The 27,122-nt window shown below is 37.6% G+C and overlaps 6 protein-coding genes across 10 annotated transcripts; 1 reads left to right on the top strand and 5 right to left on the bottom strand.

The window, feature by feature from the left end:
- Positions 1 to 20: 20 nt before the first annotated feature.
- LOC101896399 (GPI ethanolamine phosphate transferase 2) lies at positions 21 to 3,521 on the bottom strand. The gene is made up of 10 exons (XM_011294535.3): positions 3,261 to 3,521; positions 2,825 to 3,203; positions 2,573 to 2,752; positions 2,375 to 2,505; positions 2,101 to 2,312; positions 1,833 to 2,038; positions 1,185 to 1,764; positions 1,069 to 1,125; positions 550 to 1,004; positions 21 to 479 (listed from the first exon to the last, which is right to left on the bottom strand). The coding sequence occupies exons 1-10, from the start codon at positions 3,407 to 3,409 to the stop codon at positions 48 to 50; spliced, it is 2,781 nt and encodes a 926-aa protein (XP_011292837.1). The 5' UTR covers positions 3,410 to 3,521; the 3' UTR covers positions 21 to 47.
- A 644-nt stretch (positions 3,522 to 4,165) lies between these two features.
- On the bottom strand, positions 4,166 to 6,440 carry LOC101896579 (zinc finger protein 43). Its single transcript, XM_011294536.3, has 4 exons — positions 6,004 to 6,440; positions 5,741 to 5,944; positions 5,316 to 5,675; positions 4,166 to 5,253 (listed from the first exon to the last, which is right to left on the bottom strand). The coding sequence occupies exons 1-4, from the start codon at positions 6,361 to 6,363 to the stop codon at positions 4,312 to 4,314; spliced, it is 1,866 nt and encodes a 621-aa protein (XP_011292838.1). The 5' UTR covers positions 6,364 to 6,440; the 3' UTR covers positions 4,166 to 4,311.
- A 434-nt stretch (positions 6,441 to 6,874) lies between these two features.
- LOC101896764 (protein inturned) lies at positions 6,875 to 9,565 on the bottom strand. Its single transcript, XM_005184288.4, has one exon. It carries the CDS (start codon positions 9,480 to 9,482, stop codon positions 6,942 to 6,944), a length of 2,541 nt encoding a protein of 846 aa, XP_005184345.1. The 5' UTR covers positions 9,483 to 9,565; the 3' UTR covers positions 6,875 to 6,941.
- Positions 9,566 to 9,895: 330 nt separating this feature from the next.
- Positions 9,896 to 13,073, bottom strand: LOC101894499 (DNA replication licensing factor MCM4). The gene is made up of 7 exons (XM_005184276.4): positions 12,882 to 13,073; positions 12,525 to 12,829; positions 11,539 to 12,467; positions 11,097 to 11,468; positions 10,655 to 11,021; positions 10,140 to 10,592; positions 9,896 to 10,071 (listed from the first exon to the last, which is right to left on the bottom strand). Exons 1-7 carry the CDS (start codon positions 12,946 to 12,948, stop codon positions 9,976 to 9,978), a joined length of 2,589 nt encoding a protein of 862 aa, XP_005184333.1. The 5' UTR covers positions 12,949 to 13,073; the 3' UTR covers positions 9,896 to 9,975.
- A 1,255-nt stretch (positions 13,074 to 14,328) lies between these two features.
- On the top strand, positions 14,329 to 22,549 carry LOC101894659 (unconventional myosin-Va). Of its 4 annotated transcripts, XM_005184277.4 has the most exons (16): positions 14,330 to 14,733; positions 15,365 to 16,178; positions 16,242 to 16,366; positions 16,483 to 16,596; positions 16,660 to 17,148; positions 17,209 to 17,302; positions 17,377 to 17,603; positions 17,723 to 17,752; positions 18,232 to 18,345; positions 18,405 to 20,748; positions 20,819 to 20,945; positions 21,001 to 21,132; positions 21,196 to 21,718; positions 21,795 to 21,926; positions 21,990 to 22,082; positions 22,149 to 22,549. In XM_005184277.4, the coding sequence occupies exons 1-16, from the start codon at positions 14,707 to 14,709 to the stop codon at positions 22,284 to 22,286; spliced, it is 5,523 nt and encodes a 1,840-aa protein (XP_005184334.1). In that variant the 5' UTR covers positions 14,330 to 14,706; the 3' UTR covers positions 22,287 to 22,549. The 4 variants fall into 4 exon arrangements, with proteins under 4 accessions (XP_058987139.1, XP_058987140.1, XP_005184334.1 ...); XM_059131156.1 differs by having other exon boundaries at positions 14,329 to 14,733; positions 21,990 to 22,549; XM_005184278.4 differs by lacking the exon at positions 17,723 to 17,752.
- Positions 22,550 to 23,013: 464 nt separating this feature from the next.
- LOC101894922 (elongation factor Tu) lies at positions 23,014 to 24,829 on the bottom strand. 2 transcript variants are annotated; one of them, XM_005184279.4, is made up of 5 exons: positions 24,740 to 24,829; positions 24,216 to 24,671; positions 23,610 to 24,146; positions 23,312 to 23,540; positions 23,014 to 23,256 (listed from the first exon to the last, which is right to left on the bottom strand). In XM_005184279.4, exons 2-5 carry the CDS (start codon positions 24,654 to 24,656, stop codon positions 23,054 to 23,056), a joined length of 1,410 nt encoding a protein of 469 aa, XP_005184336.1. In that variant the 5' UTR covers positions 24,657 to 24,671; positions 24,740 to 24,829; the 3' UTR covers positions 23,014 to 23,053. The 2 variants fall into 2 exon arrangements, with proteins under 2 accessions (XP_005184336.1, XP_011292839.1); XM_011294537.3 differs by having other exon boundaries at positions 24,747 to 24,815.
- Positions 24,830 to 27,122: the final 2,293 nt, after the last annotated feature.

Raw genomic sequence — 27,122 nt, 5'->3', positions numbered from 1 at the left:
ATATTTATTTATTGAATTCATCACTTTTTTAGTTTCGGTTTAAAGTTTTATTGGAATAACCTGAAGTACAAATTTGTTACAATAAAATTTAAATAAAATACAAAAATACGAAAACATTCATAAAAGGCCTTTGGTGCAAATACTGAATAAATAAAAAGATGATAGCGAAAGCCCATCAACAACAGCCAGTACACAGCCACCGGCATTACCGTGGTGGCCGCGAACAAACTTATGACTAGGTATAGATCTTCCTCCGTACTTTCAAGCAGTTGCGCATTTGAGACTTGCTCTTTTTCTTGGCGCAGAGGCAAACTACTCTTTTTGGTAACAAACATGTGCCACATTAAATAAAGGAATGCACTTATGGGGGCACAATAGGTGTTAAATGTAATCATTACGCCAACTACAAAGGGATTATAGGAGGACAAGCCAATATAGCCAGGGTTTATATCGATAGTTGAAAGGCTATTGGAATTACCCTAAAAATAATCATTTAAATATATACATGTTTCATTAAATCATACAAATCGTTGAATGGGCCACACTTACCTGAAAGAAGTAAAACATATTCCCTAAGAAAATAGTTATAACTGCCTTGTATACTAGTACGTAACAACGATTGTACAATTTCCTATTGTACAAATGCAATTTGTCGCACAAATAGTAACTGCTCTCTAGACAAAGCAACAAGGCTGGCAGCAGAACAACATTGTGAGGTTTGTGTAAGAGAGCTGAGATCAACAGACTTATGGTCAAATTGGAGCCCAACAGATCCACAAGGTTGCTTTTAGCGCCATAGCCATAGTGTTTTGGTTTCCATATAACTATACGATAACTGATTAAAGCAGTAGCAGACACACTTAGCCAGAACACCAATAATACTAGAGTGCTCGATTGACTCCACTCCCGATATATAAAAACGCAAACGAGGGCCGTACTACAAGTAAGCGTTTGCAGAGCGTTTGTATTGAACTTTCTCAGGGAGAGAAGAAGACAAATTAATGCTATAAAAGAAAGATGAAGAGCTTTGAAAATAAGTAATTTTGTTATTAATCTTACGCTGCTTACCTAATGCAAGGACCAGTAAACGATAGTGGTGGTTGTGTTCTTTAGATAAAATATCACCTGAAATAAAAAACACGATCGAGCAAGCTCATTACAAATAGTGCTTACGCTTGACATACCTATGTCCTCCAAATGCCGCCATTTGTCACCAGTTTGATTGAGACGACGACAGAAGACAATTGTCAACAGAGCTAGAATAACGTACCGCATTTTCCATAGCTCTGAGCCTATAATGTTCAGATTGTTTTCCAATTTCCACATTTTCCGTATACCATAGTAGACATTTTGAGCTGTCAGATAAATCAGTATGGTTGGTGTCAGGTAATACCACGTCTGGTGTTCTTCCTCTATCAATGATGAGGATGCCAACGAAAATGTATGAAAAATAAAGAAGGCGAACAGCATCCAAGGAATGGTGAGCTTGAAGTAACATTTACGGTCATACGACATTGGTATGAGTATTTGTACAACCAACAGAAATATTTCAATTGCCAAGTAAATGCTTATGGCTATAGGAACTGTAAGCACCGCTGAATAGATAAAGTGTCTCGAGTAGATAAACTCGAGAAAATGTGCTATGCAATTTATGGCAAGAGCCACAACGATGCTAAAAAATAAACGCCCAGAAGAAAATTGCTGCCACTTTTTCAAATTGTCCTTGGTGCCGAAGAGAACTTTCGTTAGAAGATGTATTGCCGTCTAAAAAAGAAAAAAAACCTAATTATATATAATTATAGGTATACGATTGAAACAATTGCCCAACTTACCGTTGTTGTTAAAACTAACGAAATAAATATCAAGTCGTTGTCATACTTAACCGAGCTGTCCGACAGTAGCTTTGAAATATTCTTAGATAGTCGAATGTAATTCTTTTTTGCCTTTTCATAGGCTAGGAAACTTGTCAGATTACTTTCCAAATACAGCTTGTGCTCCATTTCAGCCTCGGTTAGCCAAAAGTAGTAGTCGGAAAATCCTACATAAGAGAGAGAATTAAAGGAATGTTTAGATCTCATTACTGTATTGCACTGATATTACCTTGAGCTTTGATTTGACTTAAACTATATTTTCTTCTAAATTTTTCTATGAGATGTAAAGCGTTGTAGTAATAGTAATACAATTGTTCTTCCTTTGAAAAATCGTCCATAAAATCGGATATTAAACAACCCACAGATGTGAAAGGAATGTCAACACCCAGCAACACAGCCATCGTTGGAGTCATATCGATTTGATTGTAATCCACAGTTCGGCTAAAGATAGTAGATAACTATGGTGGTTATAAATGGGATTGTTATAAGTTAACTTATCTTACTTTCGCTTTGTACATTTATCGGAGAACAACATTAAGGGTACATATAACTCCTCTTCATCACTACCGCCATGACTTCCGCCATTGCGCATACCATGATCTCCAGTTACCAACAAAACCGAATTTTGAAATTGCTGCAAAAATAAGGCATATATTTAATACCACCTGCACATTGCGGTTTCATGTAAAGATGTATCTTACTGGACTAGTGGTAATGTACTTTATGACATCATCCATTTCATGAAGTTTTTCAAAAATCTTATGGCTGTGGGATCCCTCAACATGACCGATGTGATCTAGTCCCAAGTAATGTAATATCATTAGCTGCCAGTCCTTTCTTGGAAGTTCATCTCGAATATTTGCCGTAATATTTTTGTCACCCTAAAAATAAAAGAATTAGCAGCACATCCATTCATCTTGCATTCGTAGAAATTCAATCTATCGGAACGTTACCTCATAAAAGTCATTGACAAAAAATGAATCCATGTTTGGTTTTTGTCTTAGAAATAAATTGGGAAACAATTGCACCCATGCCCTATCTCCAGAGAATACAATATTTTTACCTTTTGCCCGGGCCCTGTGCAATAGAGAATCGGCCAACTTTTCTGTATGTCCCAGATTTAGTACTATATCAATAAAATTTGAAACCGTACCAGTCGTAATGCTTTTCAGACGAGGCATAGTCACTGTTGGTACATCGACTTTAATGTTAATGTGATTGCAAGCATTTTCGGAGGAATATGGCATATTGCTGGAATTGGCAAAATCCCAGCGCCAGGCATCAATTATCATTAAAATGATCTGCTCATGTTTGACGGCCGGCTCTGGAAGCCTGTAATAGGAAGCAAATTTAATGATATCATTTTCAAGTGTTCACGTTTTAACTCACTTCTTATCAAGTAGAGATAGTGCCGAGGAGTTTCCATAGTTATTTCCCACAGTAAGATTTCGTGAGACGGGAAAAAATCCAACAAGAAAAAGTAAAGAACCACCAACGAATATAGTTAAAATGTGAAATAGGTAATTAAATGGATCCATTAAAAACTACTTATGGCCAGGATTTGTTGTTTTTCGTATGGAAACCACCGGCTGGAGTTTGAACAACCACAAACCACCCACTTCTTCTTAAAGACCATTCACTTGAAATCGATAACATGTTAAAGATAATAGAAGTTTCTAACACTACGTTCACATTGAAGTCCCTTAGCATGATATTAGTTCAGTTACGGTAATTTTAACTCTATAACAGAATCATGGCAGAAGAATACAGGTAGATGCATCAACGCTTAGGAGCATTAATAAGTCAAAAAAATTTAAATGTTTTTTCTAAGTAGATTTTTTATGTTTTCTTATACTACGTCATTCGGAGGCTATTATAATTCGCGTTTTTCAACAATTTTTACAAATTTAAATAATTTTTCATTCAACATTTTCAATTCCAAAATTGGTTTGACAGTTCATTGTCCCAGCAGCTGTGTCGACGCGTCTACCTATATTCTTCTACCATGAACAGATCTTAATGCGTAAAAGACTTCTAAATGCAAAAATTGGTTTTGTTTACAATTTGTTTTAAAAATTCCGAAAATTTGGCAAAAACACACAACATGAATGGGATATGGAGTTTTTCCACAAAAGTGTACCCAAGGCAGATGGACAATATCGGTGAATGATGAAGTTTTCTTACAACTGAGTTCGAAATGATTTCAAATTGCAATATACAATCTGTGTATATATCTTAACCGAATAAGGGTACCAAAAGAAAAAAATTCGGTTTAGAATGTAGCTTTATACCATGAAAGTACATATGATTTCAGTACATATATTCCTTTATTTTTAAGAAAATATTTTTTATCTTTTTTTTTCTCTATTATACTTTATTACTATTCTTTACTTTGCTATCCGAAAATACATAAAATAATAAATTATTACTTAAAAAATACTTAAGCTGGTTTCTTTACAATATTGTGGGTTCGTTTCATGTGACCATTCAGACCAACAAATTGATGAAATTTCGCATCACATAATTTACACGCGAATTTCTTCACTTCTGAGTGAATCTGTCGATGCCGTATCAACGAGTGGCAGTTGGAGAACCCTTTGCCGCAGGTCTCGCATATTTTGTCCCTTATATTAAGATGCGATTTTATGTGGTCGGTCAAGTCCCGCTTCTTAAGAAAGTCCTTTGGACACATGGTACACTTAAATGCTCGTATCTTTGTGTGTATAGCGGTGACATGGTAGCCCAGTTGAGTTTTCAGTCGGAAAGATTTGCCACATAACTCACAGACATGTGGTTTCTCGGTCGAATGGATCGTGCTGTGTATTCTCAGTTCTGAAGCAATGGCAAACTTTTTATCGCAAAATTTACATGCATATGTCTTGCCAACATGTATTCGCTGGACATGGCAATGCAGGGCAAACTTCGATTCAAATCTCCTTTCACATTGATCGCATCCAAATGGTAAATCCCCCAACCGATGAATTTTGTAAAGATGTGTCTGGAGATTGTGCCGCAGGTTGAAATTTTTCTTGCATACGTTACATACAAAGCGATACCGCGGACGCTCAATGGGCATAAAACTGCTACATTTCTTATAATATTTTTCATCCATTTTACTCAATTTACAATTTTGATTAACTCTGCGTTGTTTGAGCTTATAGTACCAGGATTGCAATTGCTCCATAGCGGATGTTATCGTATCCACATTGAAATCAATGTTATGCCGGTTTTTGAGAATTTCCGAAAATTCCTCTAAAGCCTTTTGTCGACCATCAACATCGCCATATAATGGATGGTCGCCATTGTAAAGTATTGGGAATGTTCCGTAAATATCAATGAAGTTTGCCGTAGTTTCATCCCATTCCTTTAATTTCAATGGTTTCTGAATACGAAAAAAATATATATCTCTTAAAAAAATGCATTATGTTTCCAATAGTTACTTACACCCTTTGGAATAAATTGATCTCCTGTGATGTTTTTCTTAATCAATAACTCTTGGAGAAAGTCACATTTCTTATAATAAGCCATTGTAACTTCAGGTATTTTTTTCTGAACTTGAGACTCCAACTGGAACTTAATTATAGCACAATATTTGTGAACACTATTGAGTGCACGGTTTAGTGCAGATGGTTTCATAAATATGTTGAACTTTTGCATGGCAAACATGATGGCCTTCATTGCCTCTTTTCGCACCGTTGCGTTTTCGAAGTCTGGATGATTAACATCCCAGAGCACAGGTTGGCTTTTGTAGAAATCCAAAAAATCGCTCAAAAAACGATTTTTACGGAAAAATGTTGGAATAAACTGTGTGGAAGATCATTTTAAAGTTAATAACAAGTTCCATGGTCCAATACTGAGTACAACATTACCTTATCGGTAACCGCTGGTATTTCCTCATTGTCCGATTCAGATCCACCATCCTCATCAACATCCACCTCATAGTTTTCCATGTCGTCTTCGGATTCATTGTCTGGAACATAATCTTCATCCTTAACATCATCGTCCATTGTCTCCGGAAATTCTAAGATTTCATTATCCTCCAGTACTGCCACCGGATCCATAACAGGTTCACCCTATCAAAACCAAACTTAGTAAATCTTCTATGGGAAGTTGTGTGAATTTAGTATCTTACCTCGGTCACGGTTTCGATAGCAAATTTCGTTTCATTTGGCACCTCTTCCACAAATTCCATTTCATGCTTTATTTGCAGAAGAGGTTTCTCATCTTCATTGTCCGTGTCCAAGACATCTTCTTCCAGCTTAACAATATTTGGTGACGGTATAAAATCCTCGGATAGTAAGTTTTGGAGACTGCATTTCTGTTCATCTTCCTTGTTATCCAGCGGAGCTTCAGTGCCATCAAGAGATTTGTGCTTCTTCTTTATATGCTTTGTAAATTCGGTGTATGCTTTGGACTTCTTTTCGCAGATAACACATTTCAAAATAAATGTCTTTTTTATTTCATCCAAATAAATATTTCCGCAAATAATCATTTTGTTTATAAGATGTTGAATTTTTTCAGAAATGTTTTTCCACTCGACGCCTCTCCAAATCAAATTGTATTCTTGTTCTTCTCTCGTATTCAAAGAATAGTGTTTCGTAGTTCAAATAAGCCACTTCAATTGAATGATTCATAAAAAAGAGCCCCAGAACTAGTTACTTTTAGTGGTTCATACTAGGGCAATTAAAGCAGGGGCAAATTATTTCATACAATATCGGAACAATTACGATCGAAATGTATTTTGATATATCTATTTCTATTTTGGAATGATTAAATTGAAAATTTCAATAAAAATGGCTAAATGTCGAGAATTAGAGTTAAACCCCAGTTTTTTCTACCATCAATTTTATTCTCACAAAGTTGTTACTACTTGAACCGATTTTTCCTTTATATATTGAAATAAATTCAAAACTAACAGATCTTGGGACAAAGCAATTTTGAACAATCTTTCAATGTTTTTTTTTTTTTTTTTTTTTTTTTTTTTTTGATTTTCCATTTATTTATTACATTTACTTTGATATAAAATTCTTGCACATTTGTATAAAATTAGTGGAAAAAAAGAATACTAAATCAACCCGATGAAAAGAAAGACAATCTGAATGCCAACTCCACCATATTTGCGGGCATATCGGGTCTGTGGCAAATGTAAACCTCTCTTGGCGGTGACAAAAACAAACGACCTATTACCGCAAACTTATACTTCTCCAATGAATTTTTGTCAACCACTTCCATTGTCATGCCGTGTTCTTTGACCGGGATAATGGCATCTCGAACATTTTGATTCCTTTGTAAATCTCGTCTGTGCCTCGTCGGCTGCAGGACTTTGCGTATCATGTGAAATGCCAAATGCATTTCCCGGGCAAAGGGGGCCGCATCCTTGGCCGATTTCAATGGAGAAAATGATGTGCAGTTGGTAACGTCCACATAAATGTAATAGTAAATGTTGTTGATGCAACCCGAAGAAATATTTATGGGCACGACATTACTTATTTCCTTCCACAAAGACTCGGTGACTTGGGATTGAAGTTCTGCGTCGATAGCACCACGCAGAATATTTTCTTCCATGAAATTTTCCCAATCAGATCCACTGTCGCTGTCGTCTGCATTCGATATGAGACGTTTCTTGCTGGAGTCATCTTCACTTGGTGTCAGACTGTGCACCGAAGAGCCGCCCAACGATGAACACAGCTGCGTATCTTCTTCATAGTGCACGCTGCGTTGCATGTGACTTACACTGGCTGATGTGGACGCTGATTTGGTCCGCATTAATGTTAAATCGCTTCTCTTTCCCTCTTTGCCTGACTCCATTATTTTGCCATCAACAAAACAGTTATTTATTTCAGGGCGCTTGTTTGAAACTGCCCAGAACATAGCGAGCGACTCGATTCCACACTGCAGTAAATGGTCTAGTGTTTCCTGGATCTCTTCAATATAGAAAAGAGATGGGAGCACTTTAGAGTTGGCATCAAAATCGGGAGGACAAAATAGCTTTAAAATAACGGTTAAAATCAAATGACCTCTGCCACAAACTGCCAAAAAGTGTCTATCGCTCATATCCGGAAGCATCACCTCTTCCCAAATATATAGCTCCTTTGTGCCATGTTTGGTTACGAATTCCAAAACACCACGGCAACGAAGATATGTCTCCATATAGAGTCGCATTTCCAAGGGCATTTGTGAAGTTAGCATAAAACTGTCATAGTAGAGTGCGCTTCCGTAAATAAAGAATTCTCGGTGTGTATTGAGAGGTTCATCATTCCAGTTGCGGTAGTCCATGGCTTCCATTTCGCTGAGGGCATCGAAAACGCGCAGTTGTGCCTCTTTTGGTAGCGGTAGATGCCGTGACTCTTTTAAAGCTTCCTCCAAGGGGAATTCACCTCGCTGCCGGTCTTTTTGACACAACAAACGTGTGCGTTGGATGTTGCAGAAATTGTTCATAAATTGCAGAAATGAGGCATCTTTAAAACTGTCCAAGCTCATTTTTGGTTGCATAAAAGAAATATAGGTCAGAAGTTCGTCGGCGCGTAGATTACCTTCCGGTAGTGTTACCATTGAGGCCAGATAAGAAAACAACACAAGGAAGCCATTCATCTTGCGATAAAACACAATATAATCCTCGTCGTTGAAGGACAATTCGGACGCAAGCGGTTTAGTCTTCAACTCTTCTGTAAGGACCGTGCTGAGCGTAAGGAAGCTTCCACGACCCTTGTAGAGAAAATTGTCGGGGTCTTCCGGATAATAATAAAGCGATTTTTTATGTTCGTCATTTTGGTAGCATTCCGGTGGTAAAATTAACAATCCAAATGGCATTGTTGGTGTATTTTCAACAGATTTTAGCAGTTGTTCAAATTGTTGGGCGAATTGTGAGTAATTTTCTATCTTGGAGAATTGTTGCCCGCTATTCTCTGCACCCTTTGTTTGATCCACAGCGGAAGGCGCGGTTTTTTGGCCCTGGAACTTAAGGCAAACGTTTGTCGGTTCGTCAAACTGCAACAACAAGTCATCAATATTGCTGGCTCGAATTTCAATGTTATCCAAGGATTTGAACCAATCTCCCCTACCTATGGGAATGTGTTTGCCCTGCTGGAAGAATTCCGGCATATCATGAATAAAGGCATCTACCATTAGACATTCCGGTTTATCAACGAAGGGTACTACGCTGAACCCCAATATGGACTCCACTGCCGTTGAGCGACGACCAAAACGGTATCGATCTGCAGCTGTTATAACTAGTTCCAGGATTTTGCAGTTGTCGTCGCTGGTATTGATGTTGTTAAATAATATCTGGCCATTTGCTCCTTTCGTAGACGTCGTCTGATCGTCTTCTTTATTTGGCCTTCGACTGGTCTTTTTGCCACTCCTTGAGGGTAGATCCCTCTGGAATTCTACCTTGCCATCACCTGTTGCACCGACTGTTGCAGTTGTAGTCTTAAACATATCTATCGGTATGTATTCGACATAAAACAATGATCCATCTTCACACACGTATTGTTCCCAGTTGGCGAATTCGCTATCACTGTATGAATTACTATAAGATTCATCCTCGGAATTGCTATCGGAGTCTGGTTCTGCCGTTGGGGACGATACATACTCCGGTTGATATCTGCGCATTATAAACAAAATTCATAAAATATGTATACACTGCGCATGCGTGCAATTAGTCTTGGAGATTGATGCCGACTAAATTATTTTTAACGGCGACAGTAAACGAATACATAGACAGCAGCTGTGTTCCCTTAAATCGTTCCCCATATCGGTTAGCCAAGTAAATACTTGCAGAATTATTGGCTCCTACTAGCCATATTTGGCAATGTGCAAGAATATAAAATATTTTACAGGGAAAGACGGATTGTAAGAAAAGACGAGTAGCGCTCTTGCTATATTGGTACATTGACTATGCAATTTAAATATGTGGACTCAAATAAACTTGTTTATAAAACGAAATAACCATAAATTTAAGACGAACTTCATCATGGCAGAGACACAGAGATAAATAACAATTAAATACACATGTATACAACATGTAGAGAAGGTTTTAAAAAATTTATTGAAGTTAACGATTAATATGGTAGAAAAATATAAAAAACAATGGTTTCCAGAAAACTTAACATATACGAATGGTATTTTTGCCCATGACCACAATGACGCCTTCGTCTTGTATTTCCTTAAGGGCATCCTCAAATTGCTCTCGTGTGATAAGCTGAAAGACAAATTTATTTAAATTAGAACTGATCACCAAAAAAAAAAAAACAACAAAAAACATCTTACAATTTGTGAAGATTCTTTGATTTCCTTAAATAGTTTCTGATATGGTACTGTTGGTATTTTGCCCTTCTTCTGAAGATTCTCTTTTATTGACGCCACCAAATCAGCACGTTTCTTACGGGCCGCAGTGGACAGGCCAGTGGTTAGAATGCCCACATCTATTTTTCCTGATAAAGGATCAGTGGCTGACTGTTTCAATGCTTCACGATGTAGACGCCAAGCTTCTTCAACGTCTTGTACCGTAACTTGTTGACTTAAACGTACTTTAGCATGTGCTTCGGAAAGTCGAATTAAACTTTCAAGCTGTCTCGGGTATGCAGAAATCTGACCACGACCAGCTCCAACTTTGCGCATATCAACGTAGGCCTGTATAAGACGTTGTTGAGCTTCTTCCGATAAAGTGGGTGAAATGTGTTCTCTGGCATATGCTATATAGTCCCTTAAAACACTCATATCCTATACCAAGTAAAATGTTATTAGATCGATCGAAATAAAACGAAGTGAAATGGTGAACTTACAAACATCGTGTCCTCCTCCTCATGGCGGGTAACATAGTACAGCGAAACCAAATGTCCAGCCAAACGCCTATCAAAAACTTCATCTTGAGGATCTAACACCAAAAAGATTAGGTCAAAACGCGAAAGCAATGTGTGTGGCAAATGAACATTGTCAATAATGTTTTTCTTTTTATTCCACTGGGATTCGGCTGGATTAGCTGCAGCCAATATAGATGTTCGAGCATTCAATTGACAGATAATGCCCGCTTTGGCAATACTTAAAGTTTGTTGTTCCATGACTTCATGCAATACGCTGCGGGTAGCGTCGTTCATCTTATCAAATTCATCAATGCAGCATACTCCATTATCTGCGAGAACCAAGGCACCACTAATACAAGGTACAGAAATGATTAGATATTTATTCCAAAAATACAAGTTTAGTTAATAACCAGCTTTTACTTACGTTTGCAGTACTAGTTGCCTGGTTTCAGGATCTTTTGTTACATATGCAGTTAAGCCTACGGCAGATGAACCTCGGCCAGATGTGTACTGAGAACGGGGCACCAAATTGAAGACATATTGCAATAATTGTGACTTGGATGTACCCGGATCACCACACAGCAGCAAATGGATTTCTGATCTAAAGTTTTGCCTTCCCATGGTGGAATGCTTCTTTTTTGTGCCACCAAATAATTGCAAAAGTATGCCCTTCTTGATGTCATCATTTTCATAAATAGAAGGAGCAATTGCGCGAGACAATCTATCATAAATATCGGGCTTTTGTGACAATGCATGCAGCAGTTCAACTCTTTCAGGGGGAAATATGTGATCTTTTCTACAATTCAATGCGTTAACATTTTTAACAAATTCCATTTAAAAATTACACAAGTCATTTTATTCCTTACCCTTCTTCCTCCTCGTACAATCTTTTATTATCAACTTTTCGGAAGTGAACAACATCAATATGTGTCTTATAAACACTCTTTACGGACGATCCAGTTCTTGTGTTTTTCATAGGAGTAGCCCGATAAATACCTGTGACGGTTATACGATCGCCAGGCTGCACCTTATCGACCAAGTCATTGTGTGCATAAAGCAACACATTATGAGGTGTCTGGCCCGCAGCCATGTCGTCTGGGGACTCCTGAAGCTTGATTAATTGTTTATCAGTGAATTCGGAACGATTATGTACCAAGCGGAAGCAATGATTTGTATTACAGTTTGTACACAATGTGGGTTGGGCAATGCGACCACGATCAACTTCTACTGTTGTTACAAAGTCGCAAATAATACACTTAAAGAACGCTTCCCTCATCTCGGGGATTACATTCGATGTTCTGATGACCATACCGCTGATACTAATGAGCTGATCCATATCTTCAGGGTTCAAAGAGCGCATGTTGCGAGTCTTGTCAGCGTTGAAAGGCCTAACTTGTATCTGATGCTCAAGTATAGCAGCTGGATAGCGTTCGAAAAACATTTCGTTAACTGCCATATCAAAGCTGGGAATAACTTCCTGAGGATAACATATGAGCTGGCGATATAATGCCTCGTCGAATGTCTTCAAATGGGCACAGTTGAGATTTAAGTATGGTTCTTCCAAAGTATGGATCTCTTCCAATTTTTGCAAATACAAAGGTTGGTTAACGTCAGTGTTCTCCGATATTTCATCTTGTTCGGCTAATGGATCGATGTAGCGTAGCAAGAATTGCTTGAATTTGGTCTTGCAATGACTTACAACAACGTTGGTGCCCCACACTACCATTTGAGGAGCCGAAGACACCTCTGATGCTGGATCAGTAGTTTCCGACTGACGTTCGGGAATGGGTTCCAGCTATAAACAGAAAGAATTTAAATGAGTTCAGAAAACCAAGATGTGGCCATCACTTACCCCCGTTCCACCGATGGCCACTTGGCGCATCTTTTTATCAGTTCGTATATCAGGACGTGCTCTTAGAGGAGTACCACGAATTCCTGAGCGTGGCGTTCGTATCGAGCCCATTGAACTTGGTGTACCATAATTCAATGGAGATGATAAATCAATTTCACTCATATTCGCTCCCAATCCTCGGGCAGGGCTTGTGGCGGGCAAACTAATATTACCCGGTGATGTTGGTGGCAAACTGATATTGTCGGATGCCTGGCCATGTCTTGGTCCCATCCGCATAGGAGTTTCTGCATCAGGAGCATTTATAGCTGTAATAGAAATAATTGTAAAAATGCCTTGAAACATTTGTATGGAACTTACAGCGCGTAGGGGTTTTCTGTCCCTTGGATGTTATGGCGCTATTCGGTGTTCTAGCTGGACTGGACATGTTAACGAATTCTTAAATTTATTTTGCGCAACGAAAAACAATTACACCAATGTTTATTCCACAAAAGTCAACAAAACAATGAACTGCATGCAAGCATGCAAATACAAAATTCACAAACTCACAAACAAGCCCTGGAATTGGCGCGAAAAAGTGTAATACACAGAGTTGTATTGAATGGACAACACAATTTGACGGCGACAACAATCTAACACAGGCTATGTTTACACTGCAATATTTTAATGACATGGATTAGTTAAACACCAATTTTGATTTTTTCAATCACACACGCACACAAAGTTCAAAGGCACTCATCGTGTTATACATGGACCACATTTCAGTTGTAAAATATATGAGTAAAGTACATATGCACTTTTTCGATCACTGCATGCACAATTCCACAAGGTAGAACAAAGCTACATCCTAAATACAATATTTATTTCTTTTGAATAAAAAATTACAATTAATTATTACAAATTCAGCTCCAAAAAAACATATTTTCGACGTTAATGGGCAAAAGAATGTACAATTTTGGAATAAAGCTATAATTTCCCATGGCAAAATTATTAAAATTATTCAGCCATGTATTGTCCTACTATTTTTTTAATACAATTTTGTTAAATAAACCCAACAATCCATTCTTGATTTACGTTTTTCCCCAATATAAGAATTTTGCTAAACATGTAAAATGAACAAAACTAATTGTTGCATATTTAAAAGTCTATTTGAAACTATAAGTTTCTAGTATAGAGTTGCATTTTTTAAAGTTTCTAGAAGTTGAGCAACCTTTCTGGTTGAGCCATGAATCACAGTGTTGTTTGTTTGTTGTGTAAGAATATATAAAACTAAGTTTGCGGTAAAAAGTCATTCATAAATAAAAAATGCAAGTGTAAATGTGGTAGTAAAATACAACTATGATTCAAGAAAATTTGTCTTGTGTTAATGTCGTGATTACCCAGATATAAATGTAAAATGTGTATGTAAACGTACTTACATTTTGTTCAGTAAATCCGAACTAAACAAATAAATCCGAAGAAAATTTTTGCATGTAGAAAAGCTATTGCTTGTCAGAAATTTGAGCTTGAGAGTACATAAAACGCTTTCTGAACTGGCTTAAGTCATCGGCTGACTTCTTCGGAAATAATAAAGGAGCGTATGGCCAGAATTGAACTAATTCAACATAAAACAATTTTTTCATCTACGAAGAAGCCAGCCAATAACTTAAGCCATTCCAATAAGCGTTTTATGTATTTTCACCTTTGATGTTGGTTGTAAGCCACCGGGTAAAAATACGGTTTTTGTCAATACTATGAGTTGATGTGGCTACCTACATTTTTTAATCTATGTGGCCACACCTCAACCTTAAGCAGTCTGGCATCTTAGCGGTAGCTGACGTTGAAGACGGCTGTCAGATTTTTCATTGAAACTTGTCTCGCATAAAGTTTAAAGCTAAATTTTCGTTTTTTTTGCTGTTAAATTTCCCGTTAACGGAGTGATTATCTCTGTGAATTTTCGATCAAAAATTGTGTTAACAGTCCTTGTAGTACAATAAACTCCAATCGGCGATTACAAACAACATTTGAGGAAAAAAATACATGTAACAGTTGTAACAGTAAATTGTGTAAAGTTTAGAATGTAACAGCAAAAAGGCAAACAAACACACATTTTCATGGTTTTGGATAGTTTGTTTGGAAAATCAACTGATGCCGGAGAAGTTGCGTTGGGATATTAGCTCAGTTTCCAAAAATCTTTTCGGAAATAATGTCAAGTGAAGAACTTTATGCAAAGGTATTTATATGGATTCATCTTCATCGTAGTATTATCGTATCGTTGTTGTTATCTTTAATGCATTCGGCTAAGTGTTTGTTGTTATTGTTGGGAAGGCTGTTGTTGTTGGTAATGAAAACAAACAGAATTTGCCACACATTCACATTGGTACGAAACTGCTAGTGCTGGCTGACTATTGATTGATTATGACTTCGAAAATCACGCCGTACTAACGTATTTACCATTATTTTTAGAAATGCCTAACAAGTTGAAATCAATATTGTTACTGTCATCAACATAAATTGTAGCTATGTCCATAGGTTTACATCTCATCCCATTCACGCCACAATAACAGTTACCCCATACCCCAGTGAAGGTAGCTTGGAAATATGAGCACTGATCTATGCTTATTGATAGATTATATTTCGATTTGTTCGTGTTCCTGGGTGTGTGTGTGCGCGCGCGTTTGTTGGCAACCTTTGAAGATGACATAGCTACGTAGTAGTAGTAATTGTTTGCCGTCTTCCATTTGAAAGTATATTTAATAATGTTCTCTTTATCAGTGGTGACGCATTCCCTTCAATATTTTTCTATGATTTTGTCAAGTTTTTGTCAATGACTAACCATTCTTTTGTTTACATTGCCATTTCAGGGATGTAAAGTTTGGTTACCAAACTCGGACACAGTATGGGAAAGTGCAGTATTGGAGGAAAATTATCAGAAAGGCAAAACCAGCCTTAAAGTACAACTCGAAAACGGAAAACTTCTTGATGTACCTGTGAAGCAGGATGGCAGCGATTTGCCACCACTGCGAAATCCTGCAATTCTTATTGGACAAAATGATTTGACGTCGCTGTCGTATCTCCATGAGCCAGGGGTGTTACACAACCTTCGCGTACGGTTTTGTGAACGACAGATCATATACACCTATTGCGGTATTATTTTAGTGGCCATAAACCCGTACGCAGAACTGCCGCTGTATGGATCAAACATTATCAGAGCATACCGCGGCCGTTCCATGGGCGAGTTGGAGCCACACATATTTGCATTATCCGAGGAGGCTTATACCCGGCTAGAAAGGGAGAAATGCAATTTAAGTATTATTGTGAGTGGTGAATCTGGAGCCGGTAAGACAGTGTCGGCTAAATATGCTATGCGTTATTTTGCTGCAGTTGGCGGTTCTGAGTCGGAGACTCAGGTTGAACGCAAGGTGTTGGCGTCTTCGCCGATAATGGAGGCTTTCGGCAACGCAAAGACCACACGGAATGACAACAGTTCTCGTTTTGGAAAATTCACAAAATTATTATTTAAGAATAACATGGGTGTAATGCATTTAACTGGCGCCACAATGCATACATATCTTTTGGAAAAGTCGAGAGTGGTCTTTCAGGCCATGGGAGAGCGTAATTACCATATTTTTTATCAATTGTGTTCGGCTAGGAACGATCATCCCGAGCTAATCTTGGGTAAGTAGTAGAAATCGCTAGCCGATTACATTGCTACGATGATTTCCGTTTTTGTTAATTCAGATCACCAGGATAAATTTAAATACCTTAACATGGGTCAATCTCCTGATATTGATAAAGTTTCTGACAAGGATCAATTTAAAGAAACTATACAAGCTATGGACATTTTGGGATTTGACGCCAGACAGGTTAGTATCCAATTGATCGTTTATTTTGTTAAATTTCTTTGAAATAAAATCAGCACGTTTCCAGCTTAAACTTAAAGGCCGGAAAAACATATTATAATTATCTTTTTTCTTTTTAGATTTCAGATATTTTGAATATTCTGGCAGCAATTTTGCACTTGGGAAATGTTAAGTTTAGCCATAAATTAAAAAAGAATTCCGAGGAAATTGATCCCGACGGCTGCGAAATATACGTAAGTTATTGGAAGTTGGCGTTCAGGGTTCTATGATGTATATTTAATGGCAAATTCTTACAGCATGATGACTTACATTTACGTGTACTTGGAGAATTATTGAAAATTAACTCTGATGAATTGAGAAAATGGCTAAAAACTCGTCAAATTGAATCGGTTAACGAACTAGTACTAATACCAATTAATATTGCCACAGCGGAGGCGGCCAGAGATGCCCTTGCCAAGCACATATACGCCCGACTGTTTCAATATATTGTCAGTGTCATAAATAAAGGCTTAAACAATGACCGCAAACAATCTTGCTTCATTGGTGTATTGGATATATATGGGTTTGAGACATTCGAGATCAACTCCTTCGAACAATTCTGCATCAACTACGCAAATGAGAAGTTGCAACAACAATTCAATCAACATGTTTTCAAATTGGAACAAGAAGAGTACTTGAAAGAGGGTATAAGTTGGACCATGATAGATTTCTATGACAATCAACCATGTATTGATTTGATCGAATCCAAGTTGGGCGTATTGGATCTTTTGGATGAAGAATGCAGGGTAAGTGAATAAGGCAATATCAAAGGATAACATTTATGTATCATATGACCATACATGTAGATGCCCAAGGGATCGGATGAAAGTTGGGCTAGGAAATTAGTGGAAAAATGTGCAAAATATTCACATTTTGAAAAGCCCCGATTTGGAAATACAAGTAAGTTTGCCTCGTTTAGAGTAGCAATTACTTTTGTAATTTCGATTGTTTTTTTTTTTTTTTTTTGATTGAAGGTTTTTCTGTCAAACATTTCTCCGATACTGTGGAATATGATGTCATGGGATTCCTGGAGAAAAATCGTGACACGGTTTCCAAAGAACTAGTTAATGTCTTGCGTTCATCGAAGATGTCTCTGTGCAAGCAATTAATGGAAATGGAAGAAATCGATACTCTGAGTGCAGATGCTGCAAAAACACATACCTTGGGCGGTCGTGTTGTTATAAGTGCAGCTCGAAAACAGGTATGAATACGTTTAATTTTTATGAAGAGTTTTATTTTTTTTTTCGTTTGTTTCCAAAATTGATTCTTATTTAATAAATGAAACAAATATATATTTTTACTTTTTCCCATTGACAATAGGGCGAGGTAGCCACTGAACCGAGACGAAGAGTTAGTGATTTTCTTTTGATTTTTTCCTCTAGTGGTAATTCAAAATAGCTTCAATGTAGATTACATAAATTGCACTGCATTTCCCACAAACCTTGGCAAAAATGCGTGAGCAAGAATGGTTTTGGTGCATCTAAACACAATTACTAACACAAAATTCGTTTTTGATTTAACACTCGATATTAGATGTACAACAAGGAGTTGTTTAACCATAACTAAGTTTCTTAGGCACATAGTGTTGACATGACTAACGAAACAATGCTTTACTGATAACTTGGTTTACGGCAAATCAGCTTGAAACATCAAATATTTCGGAAAAATTTTTTTTCCTAACTAACAACAATCTAATACTGCAGCATGTTTTGAAAAGAATTAATACACCCTAAATGTTTTAAAATATGTAATAATAATTGCAATGATTGTCACTAACAAGAGGTTAAGCCTTTTTTTTTGCCAAATTTCTAATCGATCTCTCACTTTAGGTTACTCCATCGAAGCAGCATAGGCGATCTGTGGGCTCACAATTTCGTGATAGTTTATCCTCACTTATTGCAACTTTGCATGCCACCACTCCGCATTATGTACGCTGCATAAAAGTAAGTATATGATTTCCATTTGCTTTTTCATTATAAAACTACAATGCAATGTTTTACAGCCCAACGACGACAAGGTAGCCTTCAAATGGGATGCCCCCAAAATTGTACAGCAGCTGAGAGCTTGTGGTGTTTTGGAGACTGTGCGTATTTCTGCAGCGGGTTTTCCCTCCCGTTGGTCTTACATGGACTTCTATATGCGCTATCAGCTGCTATGCCATCGATCCTTGATCAATAAAAACGATCTCAAACAGACGTGCCGTAATATTGTACAAAAGTGGATAACGGATGAAGACAAGTATCGGTTTGGCAACACTCAGATATTCTTCAGAGCCGGCCAAGTGGCTTATTTGGAACAGATAAGAGCTAATCTTCGAAAGAAATACATAATTACCATTCAAAGTGTTATACGTCGTTTCATTTGTCGTCGCCGCTACCTTCGACTGCAACGAACTGCATTAGGAATTCAACGTTATGCACGGGGCTATTTGGCCAGAAAGAAGGCTCAAGCTGTGCGTGAAGCCCGTGCTGCCATAGTTATATCGAAATATGCTCGAGGTTGGCTGTGTCGCCGGCGTTATTTGCGCTTGCGCAGATCTATCTGTGGGATTCAGCAATATGCCAGAGGAATGCTGGCCCGACGTCGATTCCAAGAAGCCATGGACCACTATCGTGCCGTACAAATTCAGCGCTTCGTCCGGGGATATTTGGCTCGAAGAGCATACCACAAGCGCAGAAGGCAAATCATTATTTGCCAGTCGGCGGTGCGCAGATTTTTGGCGAAACGTCAATTTAAGGCTTTGAAAGCAGAGGCTAAAACCATTTCCCACATACAGAATTTGTACAAGGGTTTGGAGAACAAGATTATTTCCATGCAACAGCGTATCGATGATTTGAATAAAGAAAATAGCCATCTAAAACACAAGAACAGCGAGATATCGGTACTGAAAATTAAATTGGAAACAAAGAAAAACTTGGAACATGACTTGAAGAACTTGAGGGTCATTGCTGCCGAGAGAGAAGAAAAGATTGCGTCTCTAACCAAACAACTGGAAGTAGAAAGAGATGAGAAAATGCAGCTGGTAGAAGAGAATGCCCGCAATCAAGAGGAGTGGACCAAACAGAAGCTGATTTTGTCCACGGAGAATGAAGATCTGCGTAAGCAGTTGGAAGAAACGACTGAACGATTGAAGCTGGCTGATTCGGGCTATCAACGTGACCGAGTGATTACCGACATTGACAACAACGAAATCCACGAAGTGTATCGCAAAGTCCTGAAAGAAAAAGAAATCTTGGAGAATGAAAACTATCATTTGAAATTAGATCTGCAATTGCTGCAAAAACAATCCGGCATAGTTGGGGACTATATTCCTCCAGTGTCGCATCATGTACGATCCATTAGCAATGCATCGAGCCATACAGAAGATGATACCGGATATGGCTCCACCAAGTATCTTTTAGATCAAAAGAACAATCACTCGCTAAATGTGAACGATGTCAGCCGAACTTCGCCGGAAGCATTCCGACGCAATATGGATATGACCTCAACGCCTAAGAGCGAGAATACCGTGATCCTTATAAAACTACGCAACCTCTTGGAGGAAGAAAAGAAGTACAACAAGGCGATCAAGAGTCAACTGGACAAAGCTATTGGTTTGCACAGGCCAACCGAAGATTCGCTTCGCGTGTCCGAACTCGAGGTTGAAAATGAAAAATTGCGCCATGATTACGAGCTACTTCGTCAGAGCATACGCAATGGAGCTGAGATGCACGAACTGGAAGCCCAACACAGTGCTTTGCAAGAAGAATTGAAACGGCGACGGGAAGAGTGTATTCAGCTAAAATCCGTACTCCAACAACAGACGCAATCTTTGAAATCATTCGGCAACGATAGCCTTTCGTTGAGGAACTCGGATACAAATAGTCTACAGGATAACGAACTCATGGATGCTTTCCAAGCACAAAAAATGGTAAATAAACAGTTGGAATTGGAACTGAGGGCCTTGACAGAGGAGAATAACGCCCACTTTGCTGAGCTGACACGTCAAATAGAAGACTTGCGTGACGAGAACAATCAACTGCAGGAAGTATTGCAGGGCGGTGTGGACGAGACGGTGGATGCCAGCGATCCCAATGTTTTGCAACAAACCAATCGTTATTTGAAACACGAGCTTAAGAAGTCCATGCTTCAATACTCACAAGTACAGGAAGAATTGAATGCTTTCATCAAGAAGTTTGAAGCTTTGAAACACAAGAGCGACAAATTAACACTAAGACTTCAAGAACACGGTATTTCGGAGCATGTCTCTCCCAACAAAGAGGCGAATATAACCAATGCCGTCTCCAGTATTACCATGACCAATTCGGATGTGGCTGTGGGAAAACAGAAACCGAAAAATTATCAAGGTATAAATATTTTGAAAAATAGTTCTCTGTTGAATTCCTCACTGTTCACTGTTTCTTGTGATAATTCCAGGGCTAATGAAGTTCCGCAGTGAAGATATTGATAGAATTTTCCAACGTTTGGTCAGCGACATGACAGCCAGAGTGGCCATAGGCCTTTTGCCAGGCTTCCCAGCCTATGTTCTTTTCATGTGTATACGGTAGGGTTATACAAATTGGAATTATTTTAGGTTTTATATGACTTTGATCTTGCAGTTATACGGATCTCATAAATGCGGATGAGGATGTACAAACTCTACTCAGTAAATTTGTAAAACAAATCAAGAAAGTACATCGCAATGCCCATGTGACCGAGTATCGCATTTTGTGGTTGGTCAACTCAATAACGTAAGTATGGTGTGGTATATTTTTTGGAATGGCCAGAGAAGATTTAAAAATCATATATTTCAGTTTACTGAATCTTCTTAAGCAATACGGCGATGTAGAGGAATATGTGAAGTTTAATACGGATAAGCAAAACCAACAACAGCTAAAGAACTTCAATTTGTTTGAATATCGTCGTGTCATCTTGGAAATCATAATGAAACTATACGAGGCTCTGGTAAGACAAATTGAAGGATTGCTTGAGCCGTATATAGTTCCGGCAATTCTGGACAATGACGAGATACAGCGCGGGCCCTCACAGACCGGTTTACTGGGCAGAAGTCAGTCGAATAACAATTCGCCAGAACATGTCAAAATGGCCGCTTGGAAACAACTGATTCATCAGTTGGAACATTTCTACAAACAATTTACCCACTTTGGACTGGATCGTTGCTATTCAGAGCAAATATTTAATCAAATTATGTATTTCATATGTGCAGTGGCAATGAATTGTTTGATGCTCAGGGGTGATATCTGCATGTGGGAAACTGGGATGATAATTCGATACAACCTGGGTCACATTGAGGACTGGGTGAGAGACAAGAAAATGGTAAGTTATATGGTGTTGTTAGAAATACAGATGTATATAACAGGGAAATGTTTTTTTTTCTTTTTCTTTCATCAAGCCCAATGAGGTCCTAACTCCTTTGGCTCCCCTAAAACAAGTTTCACAATTATTGCAATCTCGTAAAAGCGAAAATGATGTTCAAAGTATTTGCGAGCTGAGTACCCATTTGAATACAGCCCAAGTGTTAAAGGTAAGAGTCCATCGAAATAAATTGAAATGTTCAAATTACCATTAATTTACAATTGACTTTTAGATAATGAAATCGTATAAATTGGATGACTATGAAAATGAAATTACAAATAAGTTCCTTGAAAAACTAACCGAGAAACTTAACGCTCGTAATATGGTAAGTCTCTACGATTTGTTTTCCATTAAAAGAAAAACTCTAAACATTGAATATTTCCTTTCACAGATTCAAAATGACGAATTTACCATGGATCAGAAATTTATACATGCCTTCAAAGTTGTTTTCAAGTACAGCGACATTAAGTTGGAAGAAATTGAAATCCCAAAACACTTGGGCTTAGATGATTTGCTGCAAAAAATTTAATTAAATCTGGGCCGTAGTTCCCATGCAACGTAAACATTCCTAAAACCACCTATTAGTTTTGTTAGTATTTATACACACACACAAAAATTTCAAACACTTTGTTTTGTTTTTAACACAACATTCCAAAACCATACTTTGTAAAGTGCTTCCGTAAAAAAATTGTAGATGTAATTGGATACCTTATGAGTGGAACTCAAAATTTGTATGCAACAATTGCCTTATTGCCTTTGTAAAAGAACGAAACGAAACAATGGATACCTGATATGAAATATGCAAAGTACTAACACTAACCCTTAGAAAATGTCAGCTAATTTATATATTTATGTACGTAACGTATTTGTAGAATACTCTAAACCGCAATATTCCATAGTAAACATTCAATTCCTATTTTAGCTTGCCTTGATTTTGTTTGTATCTGTGCCCTGTAATCAATGCCAACATGCATTTGTACAACTTGTGTTGTTTTTCTTGTTTTGTTAAGAGACCAATAAGCGAGTACTTAAAGAAAAAATGATAAATAATTTTGATCAGCAAAAATATTGCAGTCTAACAACATTGATGAAACTTTAAAATGAAATTATTCAATATATACACGATTCTTATTTATATACAACAATATATAGTAAATATATACATTATTCTATTTATTATGGTATTAGTTAAAGAAAATGAAAGCGAATAGCTATTCAAAACTGTTTAAAAATGGATGAATAAAAACAGAAAAACGTTGTTCATAGTGTAAATCAAGTTTGGGTTTATTTTTCGACTCATTCCTCATTAACCATAGCCTTGGATAGCTTATTTTTCGGTACGTCAACGGAGGCTTTACGCTCCAGAATCATGCCAGTGGCAACAGTGGCTCCATTTTCTCGTATCGTAAATGCCTGTCCTGGTGTCATTACCATTTTACGCAATAACATTATTCTTACATTGGCGTGGTCACCAGGCATTAACATGCCATCGGGGGGAACTGCAAAATTGACATTGCTTTAAAAACGGTCCAAGAGAGAAGATATAAAACTCACTCATGTCGATGCGGGCGGGAACATTCCATGTGACACTAAACAGTTGTTGAATATATTTTGACAGCATTGGTTTGGTGCGGCCACCTTCACTGCGCGACAACAAGTACATGGATGCAAGAAAATGGTTGGAAATATCTTCGGATCCTTGCTGGGCAAGCAGCATGCCACGTTCTACGCTGGAGATTTTGACGCCTCGCAACAACACGCCCACATTTTCTCCCGCAACAGCCTAAGCACAATGCACATGCCTTATTTTCCAAATCATTATCAAACCAATTTCAATTTTCTAAAAACTTACTTTGGGAACGCTCTTTCTGAATATTTGAATGTCTCCAACTGAGGTTTTGATATTTTGATTGAAACCCAGAAGATCACACTCGGCATTTTTGTGGACAGTACCCCGTTTAATAGTGCCTACAACGACAGTTCCCCGTCCAGGCACTGTGAAGGCATTGTCAATGGGTATTTGGAAGGGCGATTCTATATCTCTTTTAGGCGTTTGAACATATGCATCAATGTGATTGAGTAGTTTCTCTATTGCTGGAACTCCAAATGGTGAAGGGTCATCGCGCAAAGCTAGCAATGCTGAACCACATACAACCGGTGTGTTTAGACCGTCGAATCCGAAATCCGTCAACATTTCTCGCATTTCGATTTCCACCAATTCCAAAACTTCTTGATCGACCAAATCAGCCTTATTGATGAAAACAATAATTCGCTGAATGCCAACTTGTTTTGCCAACAACAAATGTTCCCTGGTCTGTGGCATCTGACCATCGGTTGCCGCAACAACCAGAATAGCACCATCCATTTGTGATGCCCCAGATATCATGTTCTTTAACGAAAGAAGAAAACATTAAATGTTCGATGATACCAGGATGGATGCTTTTTTATGCTGATATACCTTTATGTAATCTGCATGCCCTGGACAATCGGTGTGGGCATAGGTTCGTAGCGGCGTCTCATAGCCGATGTGACACGCATTAATGGTGATGCCTCTGGCCTTTTCTTCTGGAGCTCTGTCGATTTGGTCGTATGATACATAGTCCGATAAACCTTTCTTCGATAGAACTCTTGTTATGGCAGCAGTAAGGGTCGTCTTGCCATGATCCACATGGCCTATGGTACCAACATTACAATGTGGTTTGGCATCCTCTAGTTTTGGAGCTTTGATTGCCGTGCAATATAGCCTGGAGTACGATAAAGTGGGTAATATTTTTGCACAGCCCGTAGCGGTCCTTTTATACTGACTTAGATAACGATGATAAGTGAGGGATACATGTCGATTCAGGTACTGTTCATGACGCAACAGTTTAGTTAGCCGCCCCAACAAAGGAGGCCTCATCTTCAGCAAATTTATCTATTAGATAAATAGAAATTTAATATATAATTTCGTAAATTATAAATAATTTTTAATTAATAAGTTACCTTCTACCTCCAAGCCACTGACGAATGGAACCCCTCTATTTCATGTGAGCTAGTCCCTGCAAGATTGTACCTTAACACATGATACACATGATAGCCGAAGGAGAATGTGGCTGTAATAGGTCTGTATGACAACTTTCGAATCATGTATTATTCAGTAACTTCAAATGATTCTATTATATTTATTTATTTATTCAAACTCATTTGTGTAATACAGGGCCTCTAAGACCATAAAATCATATTACATAGCTAGCAAAACCTGAGTATTTAATACTTATAATTAAATACAAAAAAAATTAAAACTATAAAATAATTTCTCTTCATTGGCTCCCCAGCCATAATAATATAATAAGACAAGAAAAATATAGCGTCCAAGCAAACAATAACTCAAATAGTTGTAATACAATGCAATCATTATGAAGATCATTTCACCAAAAGTCAGAAAATCAGAAGCATGGCTATTTAGAAAAGAAAACTACAGCTCAAAAGAAGCAAAATGAATAAAAATTATTAGAGTGGGAAAATATCCTCAGTTCATAGGGTAATAGATTCCAATTCCGTGCAATTCTAACTAAGAACGATCTCGCACAATCATCTCTATAAATCCTTGGTATAACTATTTGAGGATTTCTTGTTGAATGAGAAAACACAAAAAGACTGTATAGAGATGTTGGTGTGCGACATTTGATAATATTATAAAAGGCAACAAGAATCCTATAAGACACAAAATCGGTAAAAGAATACCCCAGAAAAAGTTTAACATATCTAGATATATGGTTCCTTCGGGGAACGTTGTAAACAAAACGCACAACTGAATTTAAAATTCTCTGTAAACGTGTAAAACTGATTCCGATACACCCCGAGATTACTTCCAAACCATATAGGATGTTAGACATCAGCACAGCATGAGCTAAATATTTTCTAATACGGAGAGGCATATATAATTTGGCGGAATAGATCTTTCTCAACAAAAAGCAAACTCTCCCAGATAAAGCATCAATATGTTGTCTAAAAGAAAGCTCATTATCCACTATAACACCCAAAATTTTGTGGTGAGTAACAAATTCAATATTATTGTAATTTAAATGGACATTTATATCAGAAGCCATATTATTCCTCTTACCAAACATCAAAGCCTTAGTTTTTGACGGATTAATTGTAAGATAATTCGCCGATGCCCAATTAGAGAATTGCTGCAGACATTCATTTACATTGCTTTCGAACAAAGATAAGTTATCACTATCTCCAGTTAAAATGAAGAAAATGTCATCAGCAAACTGCAACGTTTCACAAGATTTGAACTGCATGGTATCACGCAAGTCATTAACATAAAGAAGGAATAATAGTGGTCCCAGTATAGAACCTTGCGGTACACCACTATTTAAACTCACTGGGTCAGATTGGTTACCATTGATAGCAACAAACTGTGATCTATCTCTGATAAATGAATAAATCAGTTTACAGGCAGTTCCAGAAAAATTAAAATTATCTCTTAATTTAGTGATTAAATGAGCAAAGTTAATGGAATTGAACGCTTTTGACAGATCAAGAGATAAAAGGACACTTAATTTTCGATCATTAATATTATGGCGGATGAAATCAGTGGCTTTTAAAAGTAAGTGTGTGGTGTTGTGCCTTTGCCGGAATGCAAACTGTGTGTCAGATATAATATTTGAAGTGTATTCCAAAATTTGATTCTTCAAGATCATTTCCATAATTTTTGAAACTGCTGGTAGGATTGATATTGGACGTAGGTCATCTGGACTATATACGTTTTTAGCTTTTGGTATAGGAACTACTCGGGCATTTTTCCAAGCTAATGGGTAAGAGGAACAAGTCAAGATGAAATTGACCAAATCCAGAATATAGTCACATATGTAAGGAATGACAAGTTTTATAAAGCGGATTGGTATTCCATCAATACCAACCGCATTCGACTTAATTTTAATAACCGCCTCGAAAATCTCAACCACAGAAACACATCTAAAGGAAAACGAAGTAGTGTCATTAAATTGAGTTATATCAAAATTATCATCCGACGTAGAATTGGCCTGTGCGAAAAAAGTATTTATATCATTGACATCAATATCAAATTCTGCGCTATCATGTTGCACACATCCCGAATTCCTGAGCACTTTCCAAATTTCAGACGAAGTCATATTACCAAAAAGCTTTGAAAAATATCTCCTTTTATTCCTACGAATAACTGTCCTTGCTTTGTTACGATACCTACAATACTTTACCCAATTTTCCTGAGACTTATTTCTCTGGAAAGCAGTATATGCTAGATCCCTTACAGATCTTGCAAAAGTAACGTCCCTTGCCATAAACCAACGATCTGGAGAAAACTGTACCTTCTTTCTAACAATTGGTACACAAGAAAAAA

Source organism: Musca domestica, unplaced genomic scaffold (assembly GCF_030504385.1).
Source record: "Musca domestica strain aabys unplaced genomic scaffold, Musca_domestica.polishedcontigs.V.1.1 8, whole genome shotgun sequence".
NCBI lineage: Eukaryota > Metazoa > Arthropoda > Insecta > Diptera > Muscidae > Musca > Musca domestica.
Note: the sequence above shows the minus strand (reverse complement) of the source record. Positions and strands in the feature narration are given on the sequence as shown.

Coding starts and splice junctions, on each gene's coding strand:
- LOC101896399 (XM_011294535.3), bottom strand. CDS start 3,409: ATGGATCCATTTAATTACCTATTTCACATTTTAACTATATTCGTTGGT. Junction 2,039..2,100: donor AAGTCAAATCAAAGCTCAAG/GTAATATCAGTG, acceptor TCTCTTATGTAG/GATTTTCCGACTACTACTTT. Junction 1,126..1,184: donor GCGGCATTTGGAGGACATAG/GTATGTCAAGCG, acceptor TTTTTATTTCAG/GTGATATTTTATCTAAAGAA.
- LOC101896579 (XM_011294536.3), bottom strand. CDS start 6,363: ATGATTATTTGCGGAAATATTTATTTGGATGAAATAAAAAAGACATTT. Junction 5,945..6,003: donor CTATCGAAACCGTGACCGAG/GTAAGATACTAA, acceptor TGGTTTTGATAG/GGTGAACCTGTTATGGATCC. Junction 5,676..5,740: donor TACCAGCGGTTACCGATAAG/GTAATGTTGTAC, acceptor TCTTCCACACAG/TTTATTCCAACATTTTTCCG.
- LOC101896764 (XM_005184288.4), bottom strand. CDS start 9,482: ATGCGCAGATATCAACCGGAGTATGTATCGTCCCCAACGGCAGAACCA.
- LOC101894499 (XM_005184276.4), bottom strand. CDS start 12,948: ATGTCCAGTCCAGCTAGAACACCGAATAGCGCCATAACATCCAAGGGA. Junction 11,022..11,096: donor AGGCAACTAGTACTGCAAAC/GTAAGTAAAAGC, acceptor ACCTTGTATTAG/TGGTGCCTTGGTTCTCGCAG. Junction 10,593..10,654: donor AGGAGGAGGACACGATGTTT/GTAAGTTCACCA, acceptor TACTTGGTATAG/GATATGAGTGTTTTAAGGGA.
- LOC101894659 (XM_059131156.1), top strand. CDS start 14,707: ATGTCAAGTGAAGAACTTTATGCAAAG. Junction 16,179..16,241: donor TCATCCCGAGCTAATCTTGG/GTAAGTAGTAGA, acceptor TTGTTAATTCAG/ATCACCAGGATAAATTTAAA. Junction 20,749..20,818: donor GAAACCGAAAAATTATCAAG/GTATAAATATTT, acceptor TGATAATTCCAG/GGCTAATGAAGTTCCGCAGT.
- LOC101894922 (XM_005184279.4), bottom strand. CDS start 24,656: ATGAGGCCTCCTTTGTTGGGGCGGCTAACTAAACTGTTGCGTCATGAA. Junction 24,147..24,215: donor GGCATGCAGATTACATAAAG/GTATATCAGCAT, acceptor CTTTCGTTAAAG/AACATGATATCTGGGGCATC. Junction 23,541..23,609: donor TCAGAAAGAGCGTTCCCAAA/GTAAGTTTTTAG, acceptor CATTGTGCTTAG/GCTGTTGCGGGAGAAAATGT.